The sequence below is a fragment of the Molossus molossus genome, unplaced genomic scaffold (genome assembly GCF_014108415.1).
Source record: "Molossus molossus isolate mMolMol1 unplaced genomic scaffold, mMolMol1.p scaffold_m16_p_4, whole genome shotgun sequence".
In the NCBI taxonomy this organism is placed as follows: domain Eukaryota; kingdom Metazoa; phylum Chordata; class Mammalia; order Chiroptera; family Molossidae; genus Molossus; species Molossus molossus.
The window spans coordinates 81,546,315-81,568,025 of record NW_023425377.1 but is presented as its reverse complement, the minus strand read 5'-3'; the positions used below and the strand labels follow the sequence as shown (position 1 = coordinate 81,568,025).

At 52.2% G+C, this 21,711-nt stretch overlaps 2 protein-coding genes across 2 annotated transcripts in view; both read left to right on the top strand.

The window, feature by feature from the left end:
- Positions 1–4,937, top strand: part of ARID3A (AT-rich interaction domain 3A) — a 34,391-nt gene extending 29,454 nt beyond the window's left edge. Inside the window, exons 6-8 of the mRNA XM_036239890.1 lie at positions 1,296–1,592; positions 2,877–2,975; positions 4,613–4,937. Of these exons, the coding sequence (XP_036095783.1) occupies positions 1,296–1,592; positions 2,877–2,975; positions 4,613–4,788 (572 nt within the window). The 3' untranslated portion in view covers positions 4,789–4,937. The remainder of the gene's footprint in view (positions 1–1,295; positions 1,593–2,876; positions 2,976–4,612) is intronic.
- Positions 4,938–13,097: 8,160 nt separating this feature from the next.
- WDR18 (WD repeat domain 18) lies at positions 13,098–21,488 on the top strand. The gene is made up of 10 exons (XM_036241574.1): positions 13,098–13,310; positions 14,579–14,689; positions 15,982–16,115; positions 16,405–16,546; positions 17,078–17,221; positions 17,443–17,507; positions 17,606–17,730; positions 17,953–18,119; positions 18,950–19,018; positions 19,150–21,488. The coding sequence occupies exons 1-10, from the start codon at positions 13,101–13,103 to the stop codon at positions 19,279–19,281; spliced, it is 1,299 nt and encodes a 432-aa protein (XP_036097467.1). The 5' UTR covers positions 13,098–13,100; the 3' UTR covers positions 19,282–21,488.
- The last annotated feature ends 223 nt before the right edge of the window (positions 21,489–21,711 follow it).

The following is a 21,711-nucleotide window of genomic DNA, read 5'->3' as shown; positions in this document are numbered from 1 at the left end:
AACACAGGCTGTGACTCCCTACTTCCTGGGAGTGTCCTGAGGATCTGAGGTGATCCCCACAAAGCCCTGAAAAGTTAGGTCTTGCTAATATTAGTCATTCAGTCTTCTGTGTGCCTTTGTTTACCCTCCCGGCTTCAGGGAGTTTCATCTATACCCATTAGTGGTTATTAAGGATCCATGTGGGCCAGGGGAAGATGGTGGCAGATAAGGTAAAAAGGGGTCTGACCTGGGGCAGTCATGAGAGAGCCTGAAAACAACAGGCAGCAGTCCACGGTAACGGGAAAGCTGGTTGAGGCATTTGAGCAAGGCCAGAAGAGGAAGGCACTACAAAAACTCCAGGGCAAAGGGCCAGCAACTGCAAAGGCTGGAAAGGGGACCCAGCAGGAAGGGGCAGTATCTGGTGACCAGGGTTTGACAAGGGAGAAAGAGGCAGGGAAAGAAGAAACAGCAGGTCCCCGTGGAACCAGTGGGTGGTATGACAGGGACATTTTTTCAGCCATAGAAGAGGGGAATGGTTAGGAGCTGGTTCTGGAGTTGGGCTGCCTGGGTTCGGATCCCAGCTCAGCCTCTCTCCAGCTCTGTGGCCTTGGGAAAGTTATATATCCTCTTTGAGCCTCAGTTTCCTCATCTGGAGATAGAGTAGACTTGGGGTTGTTGAAATGGCCCTTTGAGATGGTTCATGTTAAGTGCTTTAGACAAGACATGTTCCGAGCCCTTGTTATGACTAATATTATATATACTATATGCTATCATAGTGTCTATGTAGTGCTGATGCTAAATACTACAATACAAGTACATAACTAGTAGTGTTATCACCAGTGTTACCAGTATGATGGTATCTACTATCAGCCTGCTTTAGAAAGTGTTTTATAGCACTTGTGTCTATTAAAAAACCTAGCTACCATCTAGGCCAGGTGGCACAGTTGGTTGGAGCCTCATCCTGTACACCAAAAAGTGATGGTTCGATTCCTGGTCAGGGCACATATCTGGGTTGTGGGTTCGATCCCCAGTTGGGGAGCATGTGGAAGACAACTGATCAGTGTTTCTCTCTCACATTGATGTTTCTCTCTCTCTTTGTCTCTCCCTTCCTCTCTCTAAGCATGTCCTTGCATGAGGATTAAATTTAAAAAATATATATATATACACACAAAAAGCCTAGCTACTTCCCTAGAGAGGGAGTGAGCACCCCATCAGTGGAGGTATTCAAGAAAGTGCTCATTCCTTTGTGGGTGGAAGGCTGGGCCAGGCCACCTTGCTTCCTTTCTGGCCACCAATTCCTCTTCTCTCCTGTCTAGAGGAAGATTCGGCCATCCCCATCACGGTCCCTGGCCGCCTGCCAGTCTCCCTGGCAGGCCACCCCGTGGTAGCAGCCCAGGCAGTAGCAGTGCAAGCGGCAGCAGCCCAGGCAGCCGTGGCAGCACAAGCAGCTGCCCTGGAGCAGCTTCGGGAGAAGCTGGAGTCTGGGGAGCCTCCGGAAAAGAAGATGGCCCTGGTGGCAGATGAGCAGCAACGGCTCATGCAGCGAGCGCTACAGCAGAACTTCCTGGCTATGACAGCCCAGCTGCCCATGAGCATTCGTATCAACAGCCAAGGTATCAACCCAGCACCCAGACCCTAAATGCTTTCTGCATGTGTAACAAAATAAGGGTCTTGGAGCTCCAGTCTATGTAAAAAATGCCTATAAATCAACAAGAAGAAAAGGCAAACAAAATCAATAGAAAAAATAGGCAGTTGTAACTAGTAAATTCTTAGGAAAAGCTGTTTGGCCCTGGCCAGTGTGACTCAGTTGGTTAGTGTCATCCCCATGCATCAAAAGGTCATGGGTTTGATTCCTAGTCAGGGTATATACCCAGGTTGCAGATTCGATCCCAGGTTGGGGCGTGTATGGAGGCAACCGATCCATGTTTCTCTCCCTCTCCCTTCCTCTCTCTCTAAAATCAATAAAAACATATCTTCATGTGAGGATTAAAAACAAAGGAAAGAAAAGCTGTTTAACTCCAACAAGTTGGGGATTAGCACATTCACAAGGAAATAACCATTTTTCATACATCAGAGATTGATAATATGAAGTGTTGGTCAGGGTGTGGGAAAGTGGGTCCTGCTGCTGGGAGTGTAAATAGGTGACAATTTGGCGATCTCTTTAAAAATAGGAAATGTGGCCCAGCTGATGTGGTTCAGTGTTTGAGCATCAACCCATGCACCAAGAGGTCGCCAGTCAGGGCACATGCCCAGGCTGTGGGCCAAATCCTGGGGTGGGGAGCGTGCAGGAGGCGGACAATCAGTGTTCTCTCTCATCGCTGTTTCTATCTCTCTCCCTTCCTCTCTCTCTCTAAAATCAATAAAGAAAAAATTTTAAAAATTAAAAAAATAGAAAATGTGACTCAGTGATCTACTTGGTATCTACAGCAGAGCTGGTGCAGGTACGCAAGGAAACACAGGTGTCTCCCACTATCTGAGAGTAAGGAATTCCTGCGAAGCCTTTCGAAGTGGTATAATGTGAATTTTCAAAAAGCAGGGGATACCTGTGTAGACAAGTTTGTTCATTGCAGTCATTTGCATGATGTTGTAACAGGAGGCCTTGAAGCGGTGTGTGTCCATCAGTGAGGAATGAATGAGTCACGTCTGGAAGACTTTGGGGCTGTTAAAAAGATTGACATGATTTGGGTGTGCAACATTGCTTAAGACTTACAATCATGATAAAAGCAAATGTCAGACAAAAATACATTCTTACATTCGCTGTTATGTCCTGTGTGTGCTGGTGGCAGATACAGTCCACAGCTTTGTGGAGTTTTAAGTCTAGTGGGGGTGACAGACGTGAAACAGATCATTGCACAGATGGATTTGATTCCAAATGGTGGCTTTTCTTCTTCCCACAGCCTCCGAGAGCCGCCAGGACTCAGCTGCAAACTTGACCAGCACCAATGGCAGCAATAGTATTAGCATGTCAGTGGAGATTAACGGAATTATGTATACAGGTAACACCTTCATATGACAACTTCATTTCCCGGGTCTGGCCTGAATGAGCCCAGCTATTAGAGCGAACAAAGTTCTTCCTTCCCTTGGAGACTTGAATATATATATTCAGTGTAATATACTTAGTACTTGGCACGGTTCTCGGCATGTAGAAAGTACTTAGCATGGTGCTAAGCACATAGTATGTGCTCAAAAATACAGTTGACCTTGAACAACAAGGGTTTGGACTGTGTAGGTCCACTTGTACATGCAATTTTTTCAATAAATATTGAAAATATTTTCCTGATGATTTTCTTTTTTTTTAAATCCTCACCCGAGGATATTTTTCCATTTATCTTCAGATAAAGTGGGAGGGAGGGAGGAAGAGAGAGAGAGAAACATTGATGTGAGAGAGACACATCAATTGATTGCGTCCCGCACAACCCGACCAGGGCCAGTGACTGAACCACAACTGAGTTACATGCCCTTGACCGGAATCAAACCCATGACTCTTTGGTCTGTGGGCTGATGCTCCAACCCCTGAACCAAAGTGGCCAGGGCTCCTTATGATTTTTTTTTCTTTATTCATAGAGAGACAGAGGAGGGGAGAAGGAGAGAGAGATAGAAACATCAATGAGAGAGAACATCGATTGGCCACCTCCTGCATGCCCCCCAATGGGGATGAGGCCCAGAACCTGGGCATGTGCCCTGACCGGGAATCAAACCGGCGACCTCTTAGTGCATGGGTCGATGCTCAACCACTGAGCCATACCGGCCGGGCATGATTTTCTTAATATAACATTTTCTTTTTAAATCCTCACCCGAGGACATTTTTCCATTTATCATCAGAGTGGGAGGGAGGATGGGAGGGAGAGAGAGAGAGGGACGGAGAGAGAGAAACATTGATGTGAGAGAGACACATCAATTGGTTGCCTCCCACAACCCTGACCAGGGCCGGGGACCAAACCACAACCAAAGTACGTGCCCTTGACTGGAATCGAACCCACAACTTATTGGTCTGTGAGCCAATGCTCTAACCACTGAGCAACTGGCCAGGGCTCCTTATGGTTTTCTTAATGACATTTTCTTTTCTCTAGCTTACTTTATTGTAAGAATTCAGTATGTAATACATATAACACAAAATATGTGTTCAATGACTGTTATCAGTAAGTCTTCTGGTCAGCAGTAGGCTATTCATAATTAAGTTTGAGGGAGTCAAAAGTTATATTTGGATTTTTAGTTGTGCCAGGGGTCACTACCTTTCTAACACCTGTGTTGTTCAAGGGTGAACTGTACAAATGATGTTTCAAAGTTTCTTGTTAAAAAATGTAGTCACACCCTGGCCGGTTTGGCTCAGCGGTTGGAGCATCAGTCTGCGGACCAGAGAGTCCCGGGTTCGGTTCCCACTAGGGGCACGTACCAAAAAAAATGTAGTCAGGCCAGTTGCATATTAGGCCACCCAGTAGTGCTGGGGACACAGAACATCTGGGTTTGCTGTGCAAAGAGCCCCACAGGAAACAGACACTAAGAGGAGGTGATGGGTTTCCTAGTGGGTCCCTGGATGGACTTTGCTTAGGGAGCCACTGGTACCTGTCAGATTAAAGAATTTTAATCTTTTAAAATTCTCCATGACATGTTTCTCCTTCTATCCTTGCATTAGGAGTGCTGTTTGCTCAGCCACCAGCCCCCACGCCACCCTCAGCTCCCAGCAAAGGCGGTGGTGGCAGCAGCCGGGGAGGAAACAGTGGGACCAGCAGCAGCGTGGGCAGCCAGGCCGGGCCAGCGGGGTTATCCGCACCCCCTACGTCTTCTACCTCAAATAATTCATTGCCTTAATCGCACCACTCCCCACCTGCCGCCCCCACCCCAGGAGCTGGGCAGACTGGGTAGGGTGTTGAAAGGTGGGCCAAGCAGGGCCAGGGTGGTGGAAGATACGGGTGGGGAGGGGAGATATCCACAAAGGAGCCACAGCTAACACCAAAAAAGAAGAAAAAATATATACATATATATAAAGAAAATTTAATAAAACAGGGGAAAACCAAGGAACACTTGAATTACTCAGGTTTCAGACATTCAGAGAAATGAATTGTGAGAACAGCTAAGGAAATCAGGAGAGAAAGCAGCAAATATTTCCCAGGGCTCTCCTCCAGCCCTGGTAGACTGATTTGGACTGGTGTCTGGTGTCTGGTTTGGACCAGTTGCAATGTAAGGCCAGATCCTATTTACCTCATATATCCCTGCACTGTGTGTTTTCATTTTTGTCTGTTTTTTTACTTATTTTTTCCTGTTCATCACACACTCACCCACTCACCACACCCAGCTCCTTGTTTTGAAAGAAACCCCTGAGCCAAGATCAGTTGAATTTTTTTCTTGTTGCTTTTGGGAATTTTTTGTTATTATTATTATTTTTTTTTAAAGAAATAGTGATATTCAAGCTCTATAGGGTTTTTAAGAGGCTTGGGGGGTTTTGTTTTGTAAATATTCTATTTTATTCTTGGGGGAGGAATCAAACCTTAGGAAAAGGATATATATCTCTATATATTTGTGTTCATTCAGGGAAACTGGACTTGAAAAAAAGCAAAAAGGAAAAAAAAATAATATCCTTTCCATTTTTCCCATGACTGATTTGGGTTCGTGTGTGCATTTCCTGTGGCTCAGTAGGCAGCTGGCAAGCGCAGGACACTGTATCCCTGGGCTAGAGCCAGAAAAAGTGATGAACTCAGGTGCTGAGGGCTGGGCTGGGGTGGGGGTTCATGCAGTGGCAGGCTGTGGAGGGGAGCATGAGTGCTGAGTGGCAGACCAAGACGCTGGATGCTTTTTCTCGCTGTGCTGTGCTCCCTGTCAGAGATCTGGAAGTCTTAACTAGAAAGGAGAAAGTGCTGGAAAAGGGGCCAGGGCCTGGGAAGAGGGCATGCTGTCATAGCCCCCAGGTTCCTGTCTCAGGGATGAATATGGCCTGGGGACTCTCTTGCCTGAAAGGGCTGCTTTTGAAGACAGATGTATTGATATTTGGGGACTGGGGTGAGCCAGGCTTAGCTCAGAATGAGGTTTTTGGGACCGTGTCATCCTGAACACCCCACCCCTTCTCATCTCCTTTACTTTGTCCCTTGTTCTCTCTCAGCCCCTTGCAAGGCCACATCTCCAACTATAACTAAAGGAACTAAGTAGAGGCCCACAAGGAGGCTGCACCCATTCCCTCCACCACCCTTCACCCCAGGGTAGAAGGTGGGCATCAGTGTGACAATGGCTGTGTGGGGGAATTTATTTCAGTGGATGGTGATGGTCTTCATCACGAGGTAGCAACCTCTGTCCAAAGGCCCAGGTGGGGTTTGGAGACTTCCTTGGCCACCCTGCCCTTGCTGGGTCCCTGGGGACCAGGTGGTGCTAGTTGGGACTGTGCCTCCTACACCCTATCGCTGTTTCTTTTCTCGCAGAGTTTTCCTGGAAGCTCTAATTGGGTCCAGGAAGCCTGGCCTAATGAGGCCAAGAATGGTAGTACCTCCCCTGGCAGCCTCCCAGACCCCTGATCCAGTGATCCCTGAGCCAGGGTCATCTGTTGCCTTGGAGACCTTGGGGGGCAGGAGCATCCTGATCCTTGCCCCCAGTCTGGGTTTGCCTGGGTGTAGTGCTGTGGTGTCTTTGGGGAGAACCCCTTTCTTTGGTATATCTCAGGGTTGTCGACACCCTCCACCTCCCAGGACTGAGACGGCTGCAGGCATCTGGGCTTTCCTCTCTGTTTTTCCTTATGGAAGGTTCTCCTCCCCAATTCTCACTGCAGCAGCACAATCACTGTGGGAGGAGGATCTTTTTGTCCAAGAGAAATGAATGGGACGCTCCTTCTCCCTTCTCACCTGAGCAGAGCCATGTGGGGCCCACGTTGGGGGGTGTCTGCTGCCTGGTCATTTCTACCTCAGGTCTGACTCTTGATGCCAAAATCCCCGCCCTCCTGTTCCCCTTGGCTGGCTCAGGGCTTCAGCAATTACCAGTACCTGTCCCCTCCCATCTGCATCATGGGTGTGTCCACCTGAGAGCCTGCCTGGGTGCTGTCTTTGGTTGTGTGTGTGTGTGTGTGTGTGTGTGTGTGTGTGTGCGCGCGCGCGCGCTCGCGCGCGCTTCTCGCATGTCTTCGTGTGTTGGGGGACCTGAGTGTCATGTCTTGTGGGCAATATGGCCCCCCGGATCTAACTCAGGGCATGCCTACTGTTCAGGGTGATTGTAGGGGGCCGGGGTGGGGACAGGAAGACAGCACTGGGGGAGCCGTGGGCAGGGGGGAGGGGTGGAAAGGTGAGGGAGCTCTAGGCTGGGACAGCTGCAGAGCTGTGGCCTCTGCCTGAGTCCCCATTTACACTCCGCCACTCCCAGCTCAGGGCAACCCTTGTTGGTGGGGATTCTGGGGTGTCGCTCAGCACCCCCTTATGCAAACCGGGGTGGGGACGGGGCAGCCATCTCTGTCAGTGGTTTGCTTGTGTACTGTTCATTCTGGAACGGGTAGGGCTTAGCTGCACAGTGCTGGCAGGGACCCCCAATCTCAGGGTCTAGAGGGGCTCAGGGGCTTCCCCAGCTCTAGAGATGTTTGTTACAGGCTGCTTCTAGAATCTTTGTGACCCCTAAACTGGCCACAGGACTGTCCAGCTATTGGGCAAGGGGTGGGGCAGAAGTTTGGAGCAGCTGAGTTAGTTTTTAATAGTTAAGCATTTGTACAGTCACTTTTTTTTGCTTTTATGATTTTTGCCCACTTCTATCAATTTTTTCTTTCCCTTAATTTTGCTTTTGCATTTTTTTCTTGGCAAACACGAATGAATTTAGCCTTTTATTCCTGACATGTGAAATTTCAGTTTCTCTGGGGTTTGTCCGATGGCGTGGGGACCGCGCCTAAACTCAGGTTAAAGGAAGAAACTTTTAAAAAAGGTATAAACTACTCTACCTCTGGCCGGCCCTCACCTGTCAGTCATCCTGGCCGGTGGGGTAGCCGGTAAGGATTTCAGTTGTGCAGAACATTCAGGTATTAAGGGGTGGGGGGTGGGGGGGGCAAAAGACCAAAAAAAGGGGGGTGTGATTTTGAAATTTAAAAGAACACTGAAAGTTTACATTTTATAACATTATTATGCAGATTGTATTTAAATTTCAGAAATATTTAAGACAATTGTAACCCTGTAAAGCTGATGAGATATTAAAACAAGACAAAACACTTCTGACTTTTAACAGAAAACGTCTCAGTGGTGGTTTTCTGGGCGTCACCGCACGCTGTCTGGGTCTAGGTGGCAGAAAGCACAGGGGGCTATTACAGGGGCTCTCCAGTGCTGACAGTGCCCCCAGGGAACATTGGGCAATGTCTGGGGACATCTGTGGTTGTCGCGACTGGGGGTGCTTCTGTCATCAAGTGGGTGAGGTCAGAGATGCTGTTCAACACCCCAGGGAGCCCAGGATGGCTCCACCCAAGAGTGACCTGGTCCTGGTATCGGTTCTTCGGAGAGAGAGACCCTGGCTAAGCCAGGTCTGAGAGGTAGGTCCCTCCCCCTCAGTGTTACCCTCCTGGTCCCCCAGCCCCCTAGCCTATGCCTCCTGCTATCTTGGGTTCTGGTACCCATGTCACTCCTGAGGGCCTGACCCCTGCCTCCTGCCTGCTGGCTTCATTTTGATTTAGGAAGCCACCCCAGACCTGCCTCTGTCCATCCTGCCCCCAAGCCTTCCCACTGTGGTTTGATTCACATTTTAACATTTTGTCTTCCAGTATAGTGTGGCTCCGAAGAACCAGACCAAGGGAGATCAGGCCCTCGGGCTATAGTTGCAAACCCTGGGCTCAGCCCAGGTAGGGGGAAACCCTGGTTCTTAGCCTCCAAACCTAAATCCTATAGCAGCATGCAAGGTGTTGCCTGTAAGAGATTTCTTGGGGTGTCCCACACTCAGGAGACTTGATGGGCTCAAGGTCAGCATGGCTGGATTGTGGATAGGCCCAGCCTCCTGCCACCTGGCTCCCCTGCCACTAGCTCCTGCTGTGGCTGGATTGGGCCTGTCCCTCCTGTCTGGGTCAGCCCCCAAAGCTGGTTAGGTGTCTGGAAAAACAACCCCCTCCTGTGGCAGCTGGTTGCTTCCCTTGGCCCATTTCATCTGTCACTTTCCAGCCTTGAAATGGGTCAGCTATATCTACATCTCAATGGGGCTGGGGATCCCCGAGATGACAGAGATCAACCCACCTACCTTTCTGAGCCCCCTTCCCCCCAGGGACATAAAGGAAAAAGTGTTTTTTTGTTTGTTTGTTTTAAAAAAGCTCTTTTCCAGCAAACTGGATGGGCCAGTAGCATCTTTATTCCTCTACTAAAGAGGCCCAGAGAGGGACTGGTGGTCCTAAGGTCACATAGCCCCTGAGGGCACGCAGAGTGGGGTCAGACTCTACCACTCCCCAGCCCTTGGGTACCTCCCACCTCCCTACTCTGCCTATTAGGAGGTGGGGCAGCTCCCAGGAGGTGAAACTCAAAACTAGGCCTGATTGGGGGGGGGGGGGGTTTGAAAGGATGCCTGAAAAGGATAATTGACACTGGACTCCTCCACTATTCCGTATACCATTAGTGCACACCATGGGGCCTGCTGGGTTTGTTCAAGGCACCCACCCCCCAGATGGGCAGGGCACGAGGTGTGGCTGGGCTCCCAGAAAGACTTTCTGGTTTGGGTCATCACTGTGTACCAGAGCCTGCAAACAAGGGCTTAGAACCAGAGAAATTGTACAGGCTTCTGTGACTCAGTTTCCCCAAGCCTGCTTGCTGCTGCTGCCCAACCACCACCAAGGCCTCCCAGTCTTGGATTTGGGAGGTGGCGCCTGGCTGGCACCAAGGAGGTCTGGTGACTGGGTGGTCTGGAGGCCCCCAAAGTGTGGCTTTTGTCTTGCTCTTCTGACACAACTGGTCTGTCTTCATTCCAGGAACTGGGCTGGGGGTGGGGTGACCTATGACCTGACAGCAGCCTGGCCTACTGGGTCCCCAGGGAAGGGAAGAGGGGAGGAGGGGAAGGGGGAAGGGAGAGGCCTGTTAGGGGGCCTGACTGCAATCCAGCAGCCCTGCCCTGGGGCACCTCCTGGGCCTGTTCCAGCCTGAGCATCCACCATCAGAGCCCCTTATCCCCATTGGCACAATTGACCTGTTGCAAACCACACCTGCTGGACCCACCCGTGTCCTGGAATTTGGAAACTTCCAGGCCAGACTTCCCAGGAGGAGGACACAGACCCCATATCTCTGGGGAACTCCCATTTTGCACATGGAGAAACAGGCCCAGAGCTATGTAGTGACCTGCCCCAGGGCTCAGAAGTGCCAGTTTCTTTCTTTCTTTTTTTTTTTTTTATCCTCACCCGAGGACATTTTTCCATTTTTTGTTCAGATAGAGTGGGAGAGAAAGAGAGAGAGAAACATCAACATGAAAGGGACACATCGAGTGGTTGCCACCTGCATGACCCAACCAGGACCAGGGACAAACTGCAACCAAGATACCCCTTAGCGGGAACCGAACCTGGGTCTCTCTGGACCGCAGGCCAATGCTCTGACCGCTGAGCCAAACCGGCCAGGGCAGAAGTGCCAGTTTCAAGCCCTGAGTTGGTGTTTAGAAGAAGGGCACCTTGGCCCACCCTGGAGTGCTGCAGAGTGAGTGCCGATCTCACGATTCAAAGAAAGATTTGGTTTGGGGAAAAACCTAAAAGATTTTTCATTTTGGTGTTTGCAAAGTGTAAATCAGCATTCAAGGTATCTTATTACTCTTATTTACACTTCAAAAACATTTGAGAAGCCTGACGGCATCAGCTGGTTCTGGTGGTAGAAATCAGAAACAGCTGGTTCTGGTTCCAATCCATCTTTGGACTAGGTCGTCCCTGACTCAATTTCCCCATTTAGCAGTTGCTGGGTGTTGGGACACCTGACTCCTCAACTAACAGAAGCCCTTCAGTTTTCTATGCCCTTCCTCCCTCAGGATAAAATTAAATCCAGGCTCCCTACTGCCCACAAGGTCCTAGATGACCCAGCGCCCCCTCTGGTCTGCGGATAGGATCTTGGCCTACCTCTGCCCACCTTTCTCTTCAAATTGTTAGTTCCCTGCTCAAAGGACACCTCCACTAGGAAGTCCCTCCCTGCCTGTATCTGCTACCACACTGTGGCCCTAGGGATGGGAGCGGCCCACCCTCAGCCTCCCAGTCCGTGGCTCCTGCCTGCCACCTGGCGGCGGGACTGGGGCTGCGGATCCCCACACTCTGGGCGCCCTTTCCAGCGACTTGGGGGCGTGCTCTGGACCCTGCTGCAGGCACCCCGCAGCGGCCGCCCCCAGTGTTGCTTGCAGACGCACCACCCCAGACAGTCAAGTTTCCCGGGCTGGAGATTTCGACTTTTAAATTATTTCTCCCCTTTTCGAAGGTTGGCAACTAATGCCACATTTTTTTTTTTTTTTTCCTCACCTGAGGACATTTTTCCATTTATCTTTAGACAGGAGAGAGGAAGAGAGAACATCGATGAGAGAGGGACACATCGACTGGCTGCCTCCCTCGCAACCCCGACCAGGGCCTGGGAGGAACCGCAACCCAGGAACCTGCCCTTGGCTGGAATCGAACCCGGATCTCATTGGTCCGCAGGCCAATGCTCTAACCGCTGAGCCAACCCCCCCAGGGCTAATTCCACTTTTAAAAAAAAAATGTTTTTATTGACTTTCTAGAGAGGAAAGGAGAGAGAAAGTATGCCCCCTATTGGGGATCGAGCCCGCAACCCGGGCATGTGCCCTGACTGGGAGTCGAACCAGGACTTCTCAGTTCATGGGAGGAAGCTCAATCCATTGAGCCACAACAGCCAGACCTAATTCCACATTTATTTTATTTTATTTTTATTTTTTTAATTCTCACCCGAGGATATTTTTGCATTCATCTTCAGATAGAGCAAGAGGGAGAGAGGGAGGAAAAGAGAAAAACATCAATGTGCGAGAGACACGTCAACTGGCCATCACCCACATGACCCCAACTGGGGCCATGGATATAGTGCAACTGAGGTACGTGTCCTTATCAGGAACCGAACCCAGGTCTCTCTGGACCGCGGGTGGAAGTTCTAACCGCTGAGCCAAACTGGCCAGGGCTAAGTCCACATTTTAAACTGCAATTTTTAGACGTGGCAGGAACAGCAGGTACGACCTTACGTTAGGGGCTGTAGACTTGCATGACCTGCACCAAGTTCATGAAATAAAAATGTGGATTTTGTGGTCCCCTCAAGAAGGGTCCAGGCAGAGGCTGATGGTGGATCTGTGAGTATGCTAGATATGTTGTGTCAAGTACTTGGTTTGTATTTTACACCTGTGAGGTCGGTTCTTTATTTTTATTTCTTTATTGATTTTAGAAAGGGAGAGAGAAATAGAAACATCAATGAGAGAGAACAATAGACACCCCCCCCCCATGCCCCACACTAGGGATTTGGCCTACAATCTCCGCATGTGCCCCGAGGGGTAATCGAACCGGCGACATCTTGGTGCATGGGTCAGCGCTCAACCACTTTATTATTTGTGTATTAAAAAACAACAGCAGCAACAGCAGCAGCCCTGGCAGGTTTGGCTCGGCGGTTAGAGGATCCGCTGGTGAACCAGAGAGACCTGGGTTTGGTTCCCGCTAAGGGCACATATCTTGGCTACAGTTTGTCCCGCCCGGTTGGGTTCGTGTGGGTGGCAGCCAGTTGATGTTTCTCTCTCAAATTGATGTTTCTCTCTCTGTCTTCCTCCTTCTCTCCCTCCCGCTCTATCTGAAGGTAAAAATGCAAAAATGTCCTCAGGTGAGGATTAAAAACAAACAAACGGCACAACACGGAGAGCGCCCCGCATAAAAGGCCAGACCAGACTTCCAGGCTCTGCCCCTACTAACTGCCCCTGAAGACCCTGGTCCTTGATTTCTTCCCCATCTAGCTCTGCAAGAGACCTGCTACCTGGATCTTGGACCAGGCGTTGTGCCCCTTGATTCTCAGCGGAGCGGTGATGGGATGGAGGAAAGCCTAATTCACAGGGAAGCCCACTCTCCGAGGAAAGTGCGCACGCCCAGGCGTCCAGCCGCAGGGGGCGAACAACGTGGGCGCCGCTCTAGCCCGCCCGGGCTAAGTCGCCCGCGTATTGTTGGTGATGACGGACTTCCGGGGCGGTAGGGGAGTAAGATGGCGGCGCCCATGGAGGTGGCCGTGTGTACAGACTCGTCTGCTCACCTGTGGAGCTGTATCGTGTGGGAGCTGCACTCGGGCGCTAACCTGCTCACGTACCGCGGTGGCCAAGCTGGGCCCCGTGGCCTGGCCCTGCTCAATGGCGAGTACCTACTGGCGGCGCAGCTGGGCAAGAACTACATTAGCGCCTGGGAGCTGCAGCGGAAGGTGCGGACATGCACGCCCGGGTCCGGACTCAGCTGGGGGTGCGCGGGGTGCTCGAGACTGGAGTCGACTGGGGCTGCACACGCCCTGAAACGGGAGAAAGTTTGGGTTAGGTGCTCTGCGCATGCGCGGGGTCGTGGGTTTCTTGTAGGAGGGAAGCACGCGTCCTGGGGTGGGCTTGGGGAGCTGTGGGACGGGTTTCTGCGGCAGCCGGCTAGGCGCATGCGCACATGAAGAGTTGGGGAAGTAGCGGGGGCCCTACCTGTGAGGAAAGGGGCTCAAAATTTACTTTTTGTTTTTTAAAGCAGGACCTATCGACTGACGCTGCCGAGCTTTTAAAAAACTGATGAGAGAGAGAGAGAAAGAAACGTCGATTTGTTCCACCCTTTTATGCATTTATGGGTGCGAAATTTAAAGAGAGTTTGCATTTGGGGTTTTTTGGATCTCGTGCTTGGAAAGTGACGGTCTGAGGCCTAGTAATCCCCTGAAAGGGTAGCCTGGGAAACTTTTATCCTCCCAAAAGAGATTCTATCCTTCCTCATCAGAGTCCATGGTGTCTTCTCTTAAAGCAACCCCAAAATTCTGCTCCTGCAGCTGTACACTGCCTTTTTCTGCCAGCTGACATCTCTTGGGGCAGGTTCTGTGCTCTGGTTTTACCTGGTATAGACCACAGAACTTGTTTTTCATTTTATAGATTTGGAAACTGAGGCTCAAGGTCTCAGGTGGGGCATTAAGGAGGTGGGATTGGGGACTGAAAATACTGGCCTTTGGGCTCTCCAGCCCCAGTGCCCTCCTGGACCCGCTGTGCCTCCCCCCCCCCCCCCACACACACACCCATAGGGACACCATCCTGCTTTTGTCCAAGGATTTGCCATTCTCCACCTCCAACCTGCAAAGCCTGGGCTGGAGCAAACAGTTCTTTTTATAAAAAATATGTTTTTGTTGATTTTTTTTTTAGAGAGAAACATTGGTGTGAGAGAGAAACATCCATCAGCCGCCTCCTACACTCCTCCTACTGGGGATAGAGCCTGTAACCTGGGCATATGCCCTGACCAGGAATTGAACTCCAACCTCTCAGTCCATGGGGACACTCAATCCATTGAGCCACACTGGCCAGGCTAGAATCAACACTTCTTTACTGAATTGTGAATTTGGTCAAACCACCCATAATCTCTTCTTTCTGGTTTTCTTGGATCTCCCACCCACTCTCCTCACTGCCCCCTGGCTTCCAAATTCTGCATGAAGCTCAGAGGCGTCTTATGTTCCTCTAGGACCAGCTTCAGCAGAAGATCATGTGCCCCGGGCCTGTCACCTGTCTGACCACGTCGCCCAATGGCCTCTACATGTTGGCGGGGATTGCAGAGAGCATATACCTATGGGAAGTGAGTGTCAGAGCCAGGGTCATGGGACTTGGCCTGTGGACCATGGAGTTAGACCACCAACAGTAGTGTCACCAGCAGTTGGTTCTTTGAGGAGAGACCTACCTGACGTTAACCTTGATTTGCAAAACGGGTCTGCCAAGGGAACTGAGTTCTCTGCAAGATGGGAGAGGCTTTATTATCTTATCCTGAGACTTTTAAACTTTAGTTCTGTTTCTGAAACTAGGAAGCAGTTGTCCATTCACAGGGTGGGAAATGGAGGCAGGAAGGGGCTCCTCACATTGCCCATCATGGTAGAAATCTTTGCTGTGATTGCTGTCAGCCTGGTGCAGGGGCCCTGTGGCCTGATGGGAGCATGTTAGGAGGTTGCCCCTCCTTGATGGGGGACAGTCATAGTACTCTTGGCTGTTGGGGTTGCCGTCTGGCCCTAGCTCCCCCACTCTCTTGGAGAATTCCTTACCAGTGTACGCTCTGACCACAAGGGGGCGCCCCACATGGCCAACAGAGGCAGGAGCTCAGGCTGAGGGCTTTCAGCCAGGGCTTGCCTGACTCCCATGGCTTCCACTGTTGGCTTTTCACTCTTGCTCTTTGGCTGATGTGTGTGGGGGATGCTGGAAATCTTTAGAATAGGGCTGCAGAGTAAACAACTGTGTCTATCCAAGTTTCTCTCTCATAAGGAACCCTGGCTGTGACACTCACGCATGTTTAGATTGGAGACCACTCTACTGTGACCTCACCTGCACTGATTACACCTGCAAAGCCCTTATATTTATGTAAGGTCACAGGTTCCAGGGGTTAGGATGCGAACATATTTATTTGGGGGACACAACCCACAACGTCATTTGTGTTCCCCTCCTGCCATGCCCCATCCCTTCCCAGGTATTATGTGATGGGCTCACCTCTCCCTGACACCAGGCACCTCCCTCTTCAATAGACCAATCTGCTTAGCTTTCTGCTGATTTGGGTCTTCCTCTCCTTAAGTTTTACAGTAAGAGGCTCCCCCACCCCCAGTCCGTCCTGCTAGAACAAGTGGTAAGGCTGTATTTGAAGCCCCTCACAGCTAGCCTAGAAGTCTATGACTTCCTTCTCTGGTAATCACCATGAGGAACACCTGAGTTTGGTCCTGAGTCCAGCTCCTCCTGAAGGAACCAGCGCCCTTACCAGCCTTGTCATTCTCACCCACGCCTTCCCTGGGTGCTGTAGTCACACCACCCCTCTCCTTGTGCCTAGGCAGGCTTTCCCTTTGGTGCACCCCATTTCTTGCCCTGACCTGCTTGTGCCCCCCCCCTCCCCAGGTCTCCACGGGGAACCTCCTGGTCATCCTGAGTCGCCACTACCAGGATATCTCCTGCCTGCAGTTCACAGGAGACAGCAGCCACTTCCTCTCAGGGGGCAAGGACTGCCTGGTGCTGGTGTGGAGCCTGTGCAGGTAGCGTCCCAACCGTCTCGGGCCTGCACCTGGTCTGTAACCTCCAGCCAGGTGAGGCCTCAGCACAGAGGGTAGGGAGCCAGCTCTGCAGAAAGCCATGCCAAAGTTCCGGGGCGGAAAGGAGCTGGGCCCAGGGCCCAGTGTGAGGAGGACAAGGGTGATTGGTTTTTCCAGGGACCATTTGGAGCCATATGAGAATTTTCTACCAGTGGGATAGGCCTAGTGGCTGCTTGGAGGTGGGTAGGAACATCAGGGTTCAGCCCTCCCCCTGAATCCACTCCTCCTGCAGTGTGCTGCAGGCAGACTCCTCCAGGACCCCGACCCCCCGGCACATCTGGTCCCACCACACCCTCCCCATCACAGACCTGCACTGTGGCTTTGGGGGGCCCCTGGCCCGGGTGGCCACAGCCTCACTGGACCAGACAGTGAAGGTAGGACCAGCACCCCCTCATCCCCCAGTGGATCTGTGAGCTGGGCTGGGGTGGCTGGGTGGGTTCTTGGCTGATGTGAGTGAATCACCTACTTCCCCCAGGCTGGCGACTCCAGACAGCTCTTAATTTCCCAGTGCTTCCTACCTTGAGGACGTTCAGGGGGCAAGCAGTCTAGACTTATGTTGGCTCTGAAATTCTCACTTGGTCACCCGTGCCTGGTGGCTCCCTGGCTAAGCCTCAGGGATTTGAGGCTGTTCAGCCCTCAGGTCTTTGTCCTTGGTGGTTGGGGGGGCAGGATCCAGGGCTGAGAGCAGCTAAAATGGGGTGATGAGGGGTCCTGGGCATGAGAACCCAGCTCTGTAATAGGAAGTGCTCCAGTCTTGAGACCCCCTTGAATCACAGCTCTTGTCTGAGGTTCCATGGGGTCCAGGGTCTCCCAATTAGGGCTTCCTGGCTCTTAGATCAGCACCCTTGTACCACTGAAACCCTAATGTCTGTGGAGCCCCCATTCCATACCCCGCCTGCCCCCAGCTGTGGGAGATCTCCTCAGGCGAGCTGCTGCTGTCCGTGCTCTTTGACGTGGGCATTATGGCTGTGACCATGGACCTAGCTGAGCATCACATGTTCTGCGGTGGCAGTGAGGGCTCTATCTTCCAGGTGGACCTCTGCACCTGGGTGAGTTGTGGGTGCCTGGGCCAATGGTTGGAGACTTATGGGACAGTGGGACACCCAGGGTCTGTCCTCCAAAGGCCCTGGGACTGTCCACCCCCCCCCCCTGCATCCAGGTCCTTGAGCTAAGCGGGCTCTTCCCCTGCCCACCATCCCTAGTGCCCTGGGGCGCCCAGGGCTGAGGTACAATTGTGTCCCTCTGCTCACTGGCCCCTTGGCCTCCGCAGCCTGGGCAGAGAGAGAAGAGCTTCCAGCCAGAACAGGACAGCGGGAAGGTGTTCAAAGGCCACAGGTGCGGGGACTGGACTGGTAGCTGGGGAGGGGCTCTGTTCTCTTGTTCCTGGGGTCGGGGGTCATTTGCGCCACCCTTTCTCAGACCTGTGTCCCCAGGAACCAGGTGACCTGCCTGTCAGTGTCCACTGATGGCAGTGTGCTGCTCTCCGGTTCACATGACGAGACGGTGCGCCTCTGGGACATTCAGAGCAAGCAGTGCATCAGGACAGTGACCCTCAAAGGTGGGGCTGGGAGCAGAAGACCAAGAGCTTGTAAGCTGTGTGGCTTTGCCTGTTTGTCCACACCCTAGCCACTTGGCTGGGTGCTGGGAGGTAGGGGCCAATGAGAGGAAAATAGATGGGTCACTGCTGGACAGGTGGGTGGGTTTGAGGAATGGAGGATGTGGGAGTCGTGGCCCATGCCTGGCCAACGTAGCTCCTGACTGTCCTCCTGCCCTGCTGTAGGCCCCGTGACCAATGCCTTCATAATGCTGGCACCGGTCAACATGCTGAGCTCCGACTTCAGGCCCAGCCTGCCTCTGCCACACTTCAACAAGCACCTCCTGGGGGCTGAGCATGGGGATGAACAGCACCGTGGGGGCCTTACTCTGCGCCTGGGCCTCCACCAGCAGGTACTTGCTATAGCAGGTGCCCTGCCCTTGGGTCTCTGGAGGACCTGCCCTGTCTTGGCCTCCACAGCATGGCTCTGTGTTCCCTATGGGTCTGGGTCCTGATTGGGGTCCCTGTGAGGGCACTCCACATATACCCTCAGTGAGGAGACCCCTCCGACTGTATGACTAAGCCCAGTCTAATGACCATCAGCACTCACTCTCCTGGTACTCGCCAGGGGCTCCCCTCCAGGGATCACTCACCTGCCTGTCCTCGGAGGGGCCTGGCATTGTCACTCTGGCTGTGCTCCATCTACCTCTGCCCAGTGGTTTCATGCCCTAGAATCACATGAGCTCACTCAGATATTATGGTGGATGGCAGGACCAAGTGCCTGTCTACCAGCCAAGGGCAGTGTGTCTAGACTGTGTCTAGCAGGAGGTAGACGACCTCTCTGCTGCAGCAGTGTCCATCTATCTTAGTGGGTGGGCAGTTTCTTCCCACGTGCTAGCCAGTCCTTTTTTGGAGCCTTCTTGACCCAGGTTTCTGCATGTCCCCCAAAGCCTGGCTCCAATCCCATGCCTGTGGTGTATCCTTAAAAATGTCTCTATCCCCTGGGCCTTGTTGGGCACAGTCCTGCCCCAGGAAGCAGATTTGAGTGGGCTGATCACATTGCTTCTTGCTGGGTGTGGGGTTGAAAGGTGCCACCTCCCACAGAGACATCACACCCAGCAACCACTTGGAATCTGTGTCTTCATCTGTGAGCAAGCATCTGGATGGCACCTACCTCACCATTTGGGTGATGTGAGCAGCATGGTGAGCCCAGAGGTCACTGAAGCAGCCCTTTCTTTTGCAGGGTTCAGAGCCCAGCTACCTAGAGCGAGCAGAGCAGCTGCACGTGGTAATGTGCAGTACTATGGAAAAGGTGGGCAGGGCCATGGAGAAGGGAGGCTGGGGTGGGTTGGAGTGGGACTGTTAATTGGGGAGGAGATCCGCCCCCCTCTGGGATATCAGAGGTCCCTCTGCCCTGAGCCCCCACTCCTTGCCCCTCCTCAGAACGTGCTGGGTGGCCAAGACCAGCTGCGGATTCGAATCACAGAATTGGAAGACGAGGTGCAGAACCTGCGCAAGATCAATCGAGACCTGTTTGACTTCTCCACCCGCATCATCACCCGGCCTTCCAAGTGAGTGCCGGGACCCAGACCCCTACCTACGGACAGGCCGACAGAGTCACCCACCTTGGGGCTACTGGGCCAAAGCCCCCAGACCAGCAGCACTGTTACAAGCTCATATTTTCCTGGTTCCATGTTTGGATTGTTACCTGCATGAGGGATCAATTTGTCTGTGTTGATCCACTGGTGTCTGTTGTGTCCAGTTGGTTCTGTTTTGTTTTTAACAAAAGACTTAAAAGTCCGCCCTCTTCAGTCCTCCATGTGTGCTGAGAGCTGTCCCAGGTCCCAGGCTGGGCTCCAGGACCCTTGAGGCAGGCCATCAGGTCTGACTTAAAAATCATATTGAGAAGCTGTGGTTCTCAAAACCTTTCAGACACTCGTCTGTCACTCCAATATCATTGCATGACCTTGAAGGACAGGCCATCCTGTGTGGGAGGGGATGGTGCCTCAGCTACAGACTGAGGTAACCAGTTGTAGCTAGAACTCCTGGAGAGTAGTATGGTTACACTGATCACATCCCGATGGCCACCAAGTGTACCCTCAACCTTGGTCAAGGCAAGGGCTGTGGGGTAGTAGCCAGTTCTGGGCCAGAGTACCCAGGAGGGTCATGTGCTTGGGACCACTTGACCAGAACATTCTTGTCAGTGTCAAGGCCCCAAGGGAGCCAGGTGCCTCCACTGTCCTGAGGACACCACCAGTCCAGTCAGCACCTGGAACCCAGCCCAGAAGCATGGGCCACAAGGCTGCCCTCAGAACTTTCCAGAAAGCCAGTGACAGTCCTGCTTAATGATCCAGAAAACCCACGTAATTTATCAGGTGCCATCATAACTGCATCTGCGAGCCAGCAGCCAGCACTGAATTTATGCTTTTAGACTAATTGGAGCTCCCCATCCCCAGGGCTCTGTGTCCTCTCAAGCAGGTGGCCCAGCCATACACTGCAGCAGGCTGCCTGGGGACAGGACTGGGCTCACCATCCTTCCACCCCTCTGGTCCTCGCACTCATCCTCTCCCCTGCCCAGGACAGGATGATACTTGGGGCTGTTCTGTTAGTGCCAGGTAAGGGGTCCAACTGGTTGATAGGGGCTATATCGTGGTCCCACACACACACTGAGTAGGCTCTGTAGCAGCTCATTAGCAAAGCTGGGGACATGGAACTTGGTCTGCAGGGGTTCCAGGAGATAGATGGGGGACTTCGAGATGAGTGCAGGCTCCCCAAGGGTGCCTTATCTACCAGGACCCAAGACCCTCTGGGCCCTGGTCCTGGTGAGGGCACTTCTGCCTAGCCACATGAACCCCAGCCCTCCACTCTGCTTTTGGTAGGTGAGTTGGGGTTAGTTCTGAGCCTCGTACTGCTGCCCATGTCTGCATCAGCGCTGGCAGGTTGCCGTGAGATGGGCTGACAATCCCAGCCTCTGTCTGGCAGCTTCCCCTGGATCTGGGTTTTCTTGTCTCGGGCTATAGAAGGGGAGGGGGCTGTTCCCGTTGTTCCTCAGCCTGCATGTATTTCCAGGGCCAGGGGCCCCCCAAAACCACCCTGAAGCTTCAATTGCTGGGGTACCCTGGGCAGAGAAGGTGTGGGGTCCACTTGGACAATCGTGGAGTTGTTCCGATGTTCTGACTCAGACCTGAGGGGCTGTGTTACCTCCCCACCCTACAGCCTCTGACACTCTAGGAGAGGGAACATCAACACACAAATGGTCCTTGTAACAATTCTCTGAGCACCACATGTCCAGTGCAGTCCTAGAAGGTTGCCCATCCTCTGCAGGCTACCACGAGAGGGCTTAGAGGAGTTTGTCCAGCCTATCATGCACCTTGCAGGCAACATAGGCAGGCAGTGAGGACAGAGCTGACCTCTTCCTCATCTGGCCTGAAAACATGGCACACATTTCTTAGCACAGTTTGATCCCAAATCCTAGGCTATCATTGCCAGAGGCACCTGGCTCCCTTGGGCCCTTGACACTGACAGCACCAGAATTCACTGTTGACCACTGTGTGCTGGCAGAGTTTCTGTAAACCAGGTGAGATGCCACCTCACACCCTCTAGGACCACTGTTGTTTAAAACAAAAAGTGTCCAGCCCAGCTGTTGTGGCTCAGTTTATTGAGCATTGGCCCATGTACCAGAAGGTTGCTAGTTTGATTCACTGTCAGGCCATATTACCGAACCCAGGTTTCGGGACATGCAGGAGGCACCCAGTTGATGTTTCTGTCTCTCCCTCCCTTCCTCTCTTGCCCTCTCCCTTCCTCTCTCTGAAATCAATAACATTTTTTTTTCTTTATTGATTTTAGAGAGAAAAGGAGGGAGAGAGAAACATTGATGAGAACATCAATTGGCCGCCTCCTGCATGCCCCCCACTGGGGATTTGGCCCACAATCTGGGCATGTGCCCTGACTAGGCATCAAACTGGTGACCTCTTGGTGCACCAGTTGATGCTCAACCACTGAGCC